Source organism: Rhea pennata, chromosome 15 (assembly GCF_028389875.1).
Source record: "Rhea pennata isolate bPtePen1 chromosome 15, bPtePen1.pri, whole genome shotgun sequence".
Classification (NCBI taxonomy): Eukaryota; Metazoa; Chordata; class Aves; order Rheiformes; family Rheidae; genus Rhea; species Rhea pennata.
In genome coordinates this window covers 2,328,820-2,341,199 of record NC_084677.1, presented here as the reverse complement: position 1 = coordinate 2,341,199, position 12,380 = coordinate 2,328,820, and the positions used below count along the sequence as shown (strand labels likewise).

At 45.0% G+C, this 12,380-nt stretch overlaps 1 protein-coding gene across 7 annotated transcripts in view; it reads left to right on the top strand.

Annotated features, from left to right (window-relative positions):
* Positions 1 to 1,775: 1,775 nt before the first annotated feature.
* Positions 1,776 to 12,380, top strand: part of NPRL3 (NPR3 like, GATOR1 complex subunit) — a 50,304-nt gene continuing 39,699 nt past the window's right edge. For 2 of the 7 annotated variants that reach the window (XR_009959967.1, XM_062588170.1), the window contains exons 1-4: positions 1,779 to 1,930; positions 3,119 to 3,188; positions 8,846 to 8,884; positions 11,715 to 11,844. Coding sequence is in view for 6 of the 7 variants with exons in the window: in XM_062588170.1 (XP_062444154.1) it covers positions 1,813 to 1,930; positions 3,119 to 3,188; positions 8,846 to 8,884; positions 11,715 to 11,844 (357 nt within the window). In the remaining variant the exon portion in view is untranslated. Of the gene's footprint in view, positions 1,931 to 3,118; positions 3,195 to 8,845; positions 8,885 to 11,714; positions 11,850 to 12,380 lie in introns of those variants that run through there. The other 5 variants (XM_062588172.1, XM_062588171.1, XM_062588173.1 and 2 more) reach the window with 5 other exon arrangements.

Below are 12,380 nucleotides of genomic sequence, written 5' to 3'. Positions count from 1 at the left end.
AAAGGGCTTGCAAAACTCTGTTTTAATTAAGCCACAATCTCCTGGAGCTTTGAATGACAAACACGCTTGTAATTTACTAGTTAAAAAAAATGAAAACTATGCTTCAGAGAAGACACACTGGGAAATTTTAACACAGCTGCCCAGTGCTGGCACACGAAGAATGCTCTCCTGTGATAATGTGACTTCTCTTTAATCACTCGCACACAACGCTCTGGCCCCAATGACACCTACTTTTGCTTCAATTGTTATCATCAGCCTCGTGGAGAATGGCAGCACCGATTAACCCTGGGGCTGCGCTTGCTCATCTCCTTCTCGCACTCCTACCATGGCTTTCTCTGCCTGATGCCTGGGATGGGAATCTTGCAGAGTCCAATCCAGAGTGGGAATATCGCGGAGGATTCAAGCACCTCCATATTGCAATCAAATGCAGAAGAACTTGCATGCAAAACCCAGGCCGTTCTCTAAAATAATTGCTGATAACTTTGTGATCTCGGTTTAATGCAAAAGCCAAACGGTAAGACAGATGCACCAAGGCAGCTGCCAGAGGAAGCAGTGTTCCCCTTCGTAATCCCCCAAAAAGGTGTAAACTCACGGAGTGCACTGGGCAAATCAGAGATGCGCTGGGGGCTCTGCCCTATTTACCGCCAGCATTTAGTAAAGTCGTAGAATCATAAGGACCAAAATGGTTGAACGACTAAAAATGACTGAAAGGGGCCAGGGGACAGGAAAGGAATTAAGGGGCGTGTGGAAGCCGGGCAGGTGCCTGAGTAAAGCTCCGTCCCCAAGGAAACCGGCTGCAGCGTGTTGTTTTGTAGGCAGCAGATGTGGCCCAAGCCCCGGGCAGCTTCCCGGCGGCAGAGCTGGAAACCAGGCCTCAGCTGGGGACACACTGGGGACACTGGCGGGGGGTGCGGCGTGCCAGGCTGCACTGGGGACACTGGGGGCACTGCGCTGAACGAGATGCTGGTTGTGGCAGTGTGAGGCGCTGGGGGCACTGGGCCGCACTGGGGCTGCTGGGTGTGGCGGTGTGAGGCACTGGGGACGCTGGGCCACACTGGGGCTGCTGGGTGTGGCGGTGTGAAGCACTGGGGACACTGGGCCGCACTGGGGCCGTGGGCTGTGGCAGTGTGAAGCACTGGGGACACTGGGCCGCACTGGGGCCGTGGGCTGTGGCGGTGTGAAGCACTGGGGACACTGGGCCGCACTGGGGCTGTGGGCTGTGGCGGTGTGAGGCACTGGGGACTCTGGACTGCACTGGGGCCGTGGGCTGTGGTGGTGTGAGGCACTGGGGACACTGGACCACACTGGGGCTGCCGGGTGTGGTGGTGTGAGGCACTGGGGACACTGGGCTGCACTGGGGCCGCCAGCTGTTGCGGTGTGAGGCACTGGGGGGCACTGGGGCCGTCGGCTGTGGCGGTGAGGCACTGGGGACACCGGGGCTGCTGCGTGTAGCTGTGTGAGGCACTGGGGGCACTGGGCCGCACTGGGGCCGCCGGCTGCGGCGGTGTGAGGCACTGGGGGCACTGGGGCTGCTGGGTGTAGCTGTGTGAGGCACTGGGGGCACTGGGCCGCACTGGGGCCGCGGCGGAGACCGGAGCGGTTGCCCGCTGTCCCCGGCCCGGCGCGCTCCGAGCCGCCTCCCCGCCAGCGGCAGCTCTGCCCCATGGGGCCGCGGGCGCCCGCAGCGCTGCGCCGCGAGCCCCCGGCCGGGCCGGGCCGGGCCGGGGGAGCGGACGGCGCGGAAGCGGAAGCGGAAGTCGGCCGTGCCGTGCCGCGCCGCGCCGCGCCGGGAGCGGCGGCCGCCCCGGTAGCATGGGCGAGAGCACGAGCCCCATCAGCGTCATCCTGGTGAGCTCGGGCAGCCGCGGCAACAAGCTGCTGTTCCGCTTCCCCTTCCAGCGCGGCGCCGAGCACCCCGCTGCCCAGGCCAGTAAGTGCCGCCGCCGCCGCCGCCGCCGCGGGGACCCGCTGCGGCGCCGCCGCCCGCCTGGCGCTGTGCGCCGACACCGGGCCCGCGGCCCCGGCCCCGCCCGCGCCTCGGCGGCCTGGCCCCGCCCCCCGCACGGAGCGGCGCCCGCTGCACGCGGCCCGCCGCGGCGCGGGAGCGGGGGCGGGAGCGGGAGGCGCCGGCTGAGGCGGACGGCGCCGCCCGAGGCTCGCGGGGCTCGGGACGGGGCTGGCTTTGGGCGAGGCCCGCGCTGGGAGCCTGAGCGGGCCTGTTGGGCAGCCGGCGCCCTGCGAAGGAGCCAGCGAGGGTCGGGCAGGGCTTATCCCGCGCGGTGCCTTAGGAAACGGCTTCGTTGCTTCCACGTGTTTCAAATCACAGGCGATGCAGTTGCACACAAGTTAGAGTCAGGTTTGCGTTTCAGTGCGAGTTTGGTGCCTCAGACCTTTGGTGGTTTGAGCATCGTTCAGCGCATTGACTTACACCGAACCAAATGCGAGAGGCGCTCAGCAGCAGGCGCTTGGTACCTGGCCTAAAGCTGCTGCAGGGTGATGAAGTTGTTTCACTTGCCTCATTTTACTAACTGCCTTACGTCAGCAGAGGCTGAACGTCCCTTTCTACATATTGAGTCACTTTTTACCAAGAGAGGATCTTCTCTGATCCCCTTTTTGTTTTTATAAATGACACTTGATGAGATTTTTCAGCTGTCTGCCCTTCCCGCCCCTCCTGCTTTTTATTGTTAATAGATTTTGATCCCTGCCAGTGCAGGAGAGCCTGCCCTGGAAGCCTGCCCACGATCCTCAAGCCTCAGCAGTAGTGTGGGAAAGGAGATTGTCAGAATTACAGTTTTCACCTTCTCTTGAATTGCAAAATGTTACCTGGTTCTTGGGAGAAAAGTTCTTCCTGTGAATGTTCTGATGTCTTCTCTACATGCCCTAAAGATGTAAACCTTTTGCTTGTATTTTTTGATGTGCTCTTGAGTGAAAAACAGAAAAAAAATACCCCAAGATCTGGTACTGCTAAGTAAAAAGGAAAGACTTTCCTGCTTTTAATAAAACTTTTTTTAAGATCTGATTTATACATAATTTTAAAAGATCATGGACATCAGTAGTCCCTTAATGGACACGTTAAGGAGGTTGTTCCTTGAAAGAGTTTTCTTCCTCTTTGCTTCAGGTAAACCAAGAAGTCGATATGCTGTGAATAGCTCAAGTGACACCACAGAGGATCAAGATGGGGACTCCAGGTAGGGGTAAAATATTTCTCCTTGTCTAAGAGTTTGAAACAGAGTAGGGAATGGCCTCTTGCTTTTTGCTTTCTAGCTCAAGAGGCAAATTCTCGTGGGCTGTATAGAAGCAGACCTGCAAAGAGAATCTTCAGTGCCAAGTTATGAGCAAATCAGTATTTGGTAATTAGGAAATTCTCATGAGCAAGTGCTACTGAATCTACTGTCTTCCAGGCAAGATAAAGGCCAGGTGTTCTGTGCTTGTTAGAAAGGCAATATTGTTCTTTCAAACTTAGAAGTATTAATCCTTTGGCAAATTTCCACTTCTCTTTACCTGCCTACCTCTAACTGTATTATTACAGTTGCCTCAAATTTTTCCCTAGCTCATGTAGTTGTCATACAGAATTGCTGTGCACTAATGAAAACTACTTCTGTTTCTCCAGAGATAGCTGCTCCTGTATCATTGGAGTGAAATGGTAGCTCAGAAGGATTCAGAGACTAAAGACAGTTTTTGAAGTTAGAGGGATTCAGTGGGTAAAGTAGTGAAAATACAGTGTGTTGTTCAGCATGCACATGTGTACAAAAGGACTCTCTAATTAGTTCTTTGTAGCTTATTCAAAATCTTTGGGTTTTTTTCTAAATTTAACACTATCAGATACAAGAGAGATTTGTGAAAGACAAGAATTGATTTGTCTGTTGGCCTGTAGTTTGGTTGCAGATCTTTTTTGTGGTGTGTTTTTTAATCTTGGAAATTAATAATGGGGTAGTTGCTGCTGTTCTCTCACTAAGAGTAACAATAAGAATTGTTGCCACTTGTCCCAAAAGAGAAATTTAGATCCCAACCTTGCAAAATGTTTCTTAACTTTATGACTGAGAGTAATTTCATTGAAATTAAAACCACCAATGACAGTAAACATCATCAAGTTCTTAAAATTTTCCAGCACTAGGAGCTTAGGAAAATGGTATAATAGATGTGAGTAACACATCTTGCTTGAGGTCATTCATTTCTATTGCCTCTTCTGATATCTTTGAAACCTTCAAAAGCAGCATTCTCTCATGTCTTTGCTGAGTCCAGTACAGTGGAAAACAGGCTTTCTTAAGTGTGGTAATTAGTGAATGACACTTAAGACTGTGCTGCAGACAGTATCTAGCATGCACCTTAGGAAAGCTCAGAGCACATCTTTCTGATTCTCTCAGGGATTTTGTTGGTTGCTGTTCAAATAGCTGTTGGAACTATGCCAGATTCTGTCTCCTACTGATTCATGTTGCCTCTGCTGTTTCGGCAGGTTAAACAAAAGTCTCAGTGCATAGCTATGCTCACTGGTTGTTGTCTGTGGTGCTGAGCTAATGTGCTGGAGTGTGTGGCTATTTAGGTGACAAAAGAAAAGCTTATATCACTTTAGATTCAGGTCAGTTAAGAAAAAAATGCTCTTAATCTAGCTTTTTTCCCCAAACTGGCTTTAAGTAGATTGAATGTGGTAGCATGTAGCCTACACTAAATAAAGAATTAGGTCACTTTATCAAAGTGGTGTCTAAAATTCTGTGCTTGAAGGCTAGTTCTCTGCCCTCTGTTCATGTATTTGTTGTTACGATTCGAATGTTTGAAAGAATTGAGATGTCAATAGAGTTTGCTAAACTCAAAGTATCGCCTCACTGCAACTCTGTCAGGTGGATCTAGAGAGACCTGAAGCACTGAGTGGAGGAGTATTAAGACAGAAATCTCCCTCTCTAGTGGTGATCTTCAAAAAGAAGTTGTCATCTGTATGTTCTTGTGTATAGCAACACATGCAAATCTGTGCTGTAGTGCCTGCACCTGACTGAAAACACTAGAGTTTAAAAATCGTATTATCTACTTGATGAAGTTGATGTATCAGCCAACAAAGGCCCGTTAGCAGGATGTCCCTTAATACCATAGCTTCAAGATCTATCTGTAGCTGTCATGCAGATGAAGCGGGAATTAGAGAACAGGAGAAATTTCTCCTATGCCTTAAAAGATTGTAGAACTCTAATTTATGTTGCCATCAAAATGCTGATTCTGCTAGATGTCATATTAAAACTTCTGTAACTTCATAAATGTTTTCCATTCTCACTTGATCAGAGTTCAGAAGTACAGAAACGTTCTATCTTTGAGGAGCCTTCTGATTGCTGGATGTCTAAGAGCTTCGTCACATTTGGCATGTTACACTATTAAAAGCAGAGTGTTGCGCAAAGAATGCTGTAGGCAGCTCTCAAGCTAGCAGTAAAAGAGAGTGCCACTGTGGAGACACTGTGCACACAAGGCCAGAAGGAAACCAGAGAACACCTGAACATTGCAAAATCTGCTGTGCATGTTTCATTGTAAAGTGTGTAATCTCAGTCTTCAAACATGTGCATGTACACACACACACACACAGCTTGTATTCAAATGTTTGCATAAAAATATAGGAGGGCTTTAGATCCATTTAATGCAGCCATACAGCTGATGCAGCAGCTAAACATATCCTTCTCTTCAGTGATAACACCTGGTAGAAAAAAACACTGATGCTATCTCTACAGACAGCTGTTAATTAATATGAGGCAAGAAGAGGTTTATTGGCAGAGATAGTATCTCTCTATTGGACTATTTGATACAGGTGGAAGAAACATGCATGTTTTGGGTATACAAGCTCTTCTTCCAACATGAAACAAAAAAGGATCCTCAAAACTGCGTATAAGAGGTTGCTCAGAATTTTGATGTGTATCAGTATGATTATTACAGGAGTAACAGAAGTTGGCACCTGTGAAATAGGAGAAATGCTAGTGGGAGAGCGGAGGCAGAAAAGTGCAGAGGTCTCGGAGAGAAAGAGATGCGTATCATTTATAGCCTGCCTAATGTGAGTAGACTAGTGGAATTTAACTATAATGTGCCACAAAACCAATGCCATCACCGATGGCACTGTGGGGTTCTTCCTTTAGTGATACTATGAATTCTCTCTGCTTGGCTCCTATTTGGAATGTGTTTTGTAATCCATTGAAGATTAGGCTGGAGAGATGAGAGTGATTGATTTTGTGAAAACCATTCCCAAAGAGGCAGCAGCTCTGCCACACTGAGTCTGTTCTGATTTGCAGCAGTTCTCTTCCCAAGCAGTCAGTTTAGTGGTTCAAGGAGAGGTTTCATCAACATGAAGTCCAGTGCGTTTTTTGTTGGTAGTGGTTTTCTGATCGGAGTTATCACAGATGAAAATAATTTATGAAATGTCTTCATGTTATTTCTGGAAGGCATCTTCAAGACAGAGTTGGCAAAAAAAAAAATGCTTTAAATAACTACCTGTCAGTAGACTCTCTAGATGTTTTGGGGGCGGAAGTTAGGGCTTTGGACTGCTAGGTTGAGTTGATGGTGCATGGCAAATATAGCAGTGTCGAAGGGCTGAATGTTTCCCTTGTTTTCATGTTCAGTAGTGGAAATTATTTCAGGTTTGTTTTACTGCTGCAGTAGTTCTTGTAAGGATTAGATTCATTCTCCTTTATGCTAGATGTCTGTCTTTAGTGTATTAGTAGTCTGGGATCCGTTGCATCCTAGATAAGGTTCAGCTTTCTTCTAGTCTGTTGGAACTCAAATTAATTTTGAGCTGGTCTCAAGTGAGGTGTATGTATTTCTTTATAGCCTCAATAAGGATAGAATTAGATCTATTCATACCTCTTAACTCTCCATTTCCATACTGCATATTTGCATGCATAATTGCATTTCTTTTAGCCTTCAGACTCAAATATCCTGTTTTTTTAATGCTTTGGGTTTTTTTTTTTTAAGACAATGACAGCATATTCATTGCATGTCTACCTGTAGGTTACTGGTGTATATTTGCTGCATTAATTTCTGCTCAATGGCGCTTTATGTTTGGGTCTTTGGAATAGAGATTTTTCTTCCCTATAAAAGCAAGTGAAGTAACAAAAGTGTTTGAAACGTGCTGATGATGGCCATACAGTAGAGATATTTGGAAAAATCTGTCACTGTCAAAACAAATAGCCCGTCAAGCATCTCTCTTTGCTGGTAGCGTTTCACCATTTTCTCTCTCTTTTCTCTGATTGCTTTACTGATGGTGTACACCCTTCACAGCTTATGGAGATGCCTGCCAGTCTCTCTCTGTCTACTCTTCTTTTTTTTTTTTTCTTTCTTTTCCCTGGAAAAAGATGAGGCATGCAAGACACAATAACTCTTTTGAAGCCATGCGTACTGTTTTGTTAAACTGTTTTGAAATGTTTACGTTAGTTTTTTGGAGGGGGTATAGCCAGCAAAAGTTCTAATGAATATGCATATATAGTAATATACGTTACACTAAACTTCACATTTTTATAGGAGCATAACTAGCAGAAAGAGGTTTGACCATCTTGATGACACTGAAGCCATTGGCCAAATGCTTGTGTTACAAACCCCCTCCAAAAAAAAGAAAAAAAAAGGTTATTCACAAACAAGGGCTTGAATGCCCCTTTCTAATAAACAGTTGTTCTCCTGTGATAACATTTCTCTATCCTCTGTCCCTTCTTTCACTGGACTCCAGTGATCTTCCTTGTATTTCTTCTGAAAGGCTTCCTTTCTGTAAGCCTGTGGTTTTCTATCCATCTATCCCTCTAGACACCCTTTCTGTAATATTAACCCCTTTGTATAGCTTGTCATTTAGGATTACTCCCTTTCCTTTAAAGGAAGATCCCTTAAAAAGATCCCTTTTTAACATGACCGGTAGAAATCTGCTGTCTTTCGGCTTGAATAATGTATGGAGATTTTATTTTGTCTCTCCTTTCTAAAGTGCATGCTATAAAGCTATTAACAGATTCATTTTTGAGTACGTTTAGGAGAACAAACCTCTTGTTGTCTGAGAGAGAAAAAAAGAGAAACAGATGACTTAAAATGAAAACAGGTGTTTGCTTCCCTGCTGTAAGAGTGAGTACAGCCATTAGCAGAGCCTTGGTCTGCGTGCCAGTTGTAAGGAAGGTTTTCAGGTTCTTTGCCTTGAAAACTTTTCCAGCCTGCTCTTGCTAAGGTTCTGCTTATGGCTTGAGGCTGATGGAGAGGGATGGAAAATGACTTCATGCCAGCACTGTGATTCTGGATGGGCTTGTATCTACTGTTGAAATCCCTGGTGGAGAACAGCAGCAGCTCTGTGTGCAAGGCCCTTTAAAAAACCCTAGCTGTGCATGAAATGATAAGTGTTCGGCATCCTTTTTTTCCTGGGTCTTGGGAGTATGAAAGCACCAGAACCAGCTGCAAAGAGATTTGAGTCATTTGGGGCTATATGGAGTGTTTCTGTGCTAAAAGTGCTAGTAATTTTCCAGAAAGGAAACTGAAGTTTAAAAGTTGTGCTAAATCAGACTTGCACGTTTTTTTCTTAAGGTAAGTATGAAAAGTACAGTATAAATGTGGCTTCATAAATGTACCATAACACATAAACACACTATAGCAGCCAGTGTTAGCTAGACATCTAAAATGCCTTAGCTCTTTCTCTCCATCTCGTTGGTCTGAGCTAGAAATGTGTCCCATGAATTCACCTACTTTTGATTCCTTTGAATCGTTATCTTTCCTTTACAGGTGTTTAACCCTTAATAGTTCATCCTAGTTTTTAATATTATCTTTTTTTTTGTTGTTCTTTTGTATTTTGTGTACTTGCCTCGTTTATTTTCTTCTGTTGTGTTTTTGTTTTGTGTTTATGGCCATGTTCCCATTTCAGAGACCAATGTCCTCTAACTGATGAGCAATTGGTTTCGGGGTAAGAGCAAATGTTCTAAACAATCACTTCTGTCTACAATGGCTTTCTTTCCTCACCGTCCTTTTAATCGTGCTTTGTTTTTGTTTCACATTGAATGATGAGATAATTATATGCTAAATCACAATGTCCCTAGGAAATGTGTTGCTAAGGGTTTCTGCTAGGACCGCTACAGAGGTCCTACTAACATTTCTGTGCTTTCTGTAGGGTATCCAGAGTGGATGTGGTATTGTCCCTTCTGTGAGTTGAGAAAACCAAGTACAGCCTTGGCATTGCAGTTATTCCAGCAAAAAGCCCCCAAACAAGTTGCTTTCTGACAAGCAGTGACTTAAACATATAGATCAGTGTGTAAACTATTTAATCCCATTGTAAGTACGGAGCTCTTCAGAACCCTGGTTTTGAGCAGCTGCCCTTACTGCTAGTTTTTAGTGCCTCACTAAGCTAAACTGGATGACTTGCCTTCCTACCCCTTTTGAGTGGGTGGAGGGAGGAATGTTCATCTCTCCCTAGAGCCCCAAACATCTTAAATTGCAGCTCTTGTCGCTGTATAATATAAAGAAGACCACCTAGTCACTCAGCCCCTGTCATGAATTACTTCAAAGAGGAATTCTTTATGAATACCTTGCTTTTAATTCCTGTGGCATCATAAAAATTATTATCAGTTTTTTTGGGGAAAAAAAACAAACAAGAACGTGTTTGAGGTTTCCCCCTTCCTCTTCCATATTCTAAAGCTAAAGCAGTTATTATTTCAGCTGTGTTGGTCCCCAAGGAGATGGTGGTGACAGCAGTCAATGTACACTAATGCAGTTTGTGTCAGACTGCTGGCTTGTCTGCTGTTGCTACCATGCTCGGCATAGCAGCAGTAGGATATTTTGGGCAAGCCAAAGCTTTTGTTTCTTGTATTTAGTTTTGGCCTGCTGAATTCCTTAATACGGGAAAGGTTTGCTTCCTCCTGGAAATCACAGAGCTCAAGGCTAATCTCATGAAATAAGAAGGGACTGTTACTGCCCAACTGTGAAACCTAATCAGCTTTTAACAAACTCTTGTTGTGATGCTCAGAGTCTTTAGGTGGTCTTAAAACACCACAGAGACTGGAAAACCAATGTTGAAATTTCTAAAGTAAAATAGCTATTGTCTGAGATGAAATGATGAACTGTCACCCTGAAATGATGGGAATAACGAATTTCCTGTCCCTGCATCTCCCCTGTCATCCAGAGACCTAGGAAATGTATAAATTAGATGGAGTGCTGTAAAGATGAACAAATCTAGACTGTCAGGCCAAGGGGAACGGGCCTGGAATCCAGATCGCTTTCTGGTATTGCTAGTAAGCAGCTGCTCCTTCCCTAAGGTAAAGTTAAACAGCACGCTGTGGTCAGGATGGCCAAACACCAGAGCATTTGGTCCGATAAAAGTAATAGCTCCCTGGTCATATGCAAAAGGCTGCACACAAAAGCCCTAGCTGTGTATTTGTCTTAATTTCTGCACTACTCTAAGGCACTCAGAATAAACTAGAAATAGAGGACATGAATTCCTTCGCTGGGCATCGAGGGCTCACTTGCGGCCAAGAGATAAAGGGCGTGCAGAGCACACCCAGGGTCTGCCCTTTTCTCTGAGCGATACCGCCTTATCTGGGGTACCTGTGCTGCGGAGGGGGATGGTCTGACAGGGACACACATCCGTGGATGTAAATAAGGGAACAAAATTAACATTTCCATTGTTAAAAAGAATCGGTCTGGTCAGAAGCTCACTTGAAATTTGTTTGGTTAAATAGGAGTACCTTAGAGGAAAGGAGAAAACATTGCTAATATTGTAAACATTGTACTGTTCCTGTCTTAGAGCAGCAAGAAGTTTCCTGCAGCGGCTAACTGAAGTCTTCTTTCCTGTGGATTTGAACTCCACTGTCTCAGGAGATACTCTGATACCTCAAGATAAAAAAAAAAAAATTACAAAACCAGGCCACCATGTTGTAAGGCCACAGCAATGTGTGCGACAGAAAGTGAAGAATCCCTTCCCTATGGCACTGTTACCCATTTTTGCATTGGTAACTGCATTTTACTGGACAGATTCCCTGTAGATATTTGCCCTCCTGTTTGTAAGTGCACAGACTGCATTCTTCCCACCACAGACCCAGAGCAGACCAACTGCAAACGTTGCAGTCCAGGTTGCGAGCGGCTGCAACGGTGGTTTGCACTGAGAAGGGCCTGCACTGCCAGGAATTTGTCTGAGCTATAACTTATCGCGTGAGACGGTCCAGGTGGGACCATACAGCTTTCAGGAGGGTGCTGGTGGTCTTTCAGGCACAGACTGAGGTCCGTTAAGTAACTTTGAATCTCACTGATAAGGTTTAGAAAAGGAGGCACAAGTGTCGAATGTATTTTTAAGTGAGTCAGCTCTTTCTTGCCTTCCCTTCTGCCATATTGGGTGGCTTAAAGATCTTCATTGTGCTTGAGTGATAGGCTGTTTTGATATCTAGTTGCTTAGTAAGTTCATTAACCTACGCCTAATCCAGGCAATGGCTAACTCAAGCTGTTCTTGCATTTGTAAAGCAAACTGCATCTAATCTTTCCCATGTATTTTGCCAAGCATGTAAATAAATAAGCATGACCCTGCAGTCTTTGTCTTGAATGCTTCCTGTTTTATAATTCTGATGATCTGAGAGATGTAATTAAGGGGTTCTTAATTTTTGTGGTCAATGGTATTCCAGGTGCAACAATTTAAGTACATCATTTACAGTACTTTAAAAATTCTCACAAATTAAATATCTGTGTTTGGAGGAATATTTTTAGGCTATGCATTTTGATAATTTTAATAGCTTCTGTTTCTACTCTTCAAGGTTTTCAGATGTCATCCTGGCAACAATTTTGGCTACCAAATCTGATATGTGTGGCAAAAAATTTGAACTGAAGATTGATAATGTGCGCTTCGTTGGCCATCCTACATTGCTTCAACATGCCCTTGGGCAGGTATGGTAAGAGATCTGCTCCTTGGGCCTGTTTTCTTTTCAAATTACTTGAGTTAGATAGGAAACTTGGAATTCAGGATGTATATCTTACTTTTGATCCTATTTTTACTTCATGGTATTCAAAGCTGTCTTATACTTATTTCCTGATACCTACAGTGAACGTTAACCTGAGGACCTGTGTCAGTGGCTCAAAGAACCCGCTTTGTCAGGTTTCTGTAGAAAAACAGTATAGGAAACGGGAAACAAGACTGAGCAGTTCAGGTCAAGAAGCTGTTTCTCACCTTTTTAGTTGCTGCAAGTTAGCTTTGTGGGAACTTTAATTAGTACACCAGAAAAAAAAGCAAATGCTAGAAATCACTTCAGCTACGTCTAGCTTTTGGCTCTTAATTGATGTGGAAGACGATTCACAAGGCTCAGCTGGAATTGGTAGAATGTTGAAAGAGGTGTAGAATTATCTTGCGGACCAAGCCAGGTTGCTGTTTGGACTGACACCTTTCTTAGTGGTTTGTTCTTTTAGCTACTTGGAGTGAAAGTAGG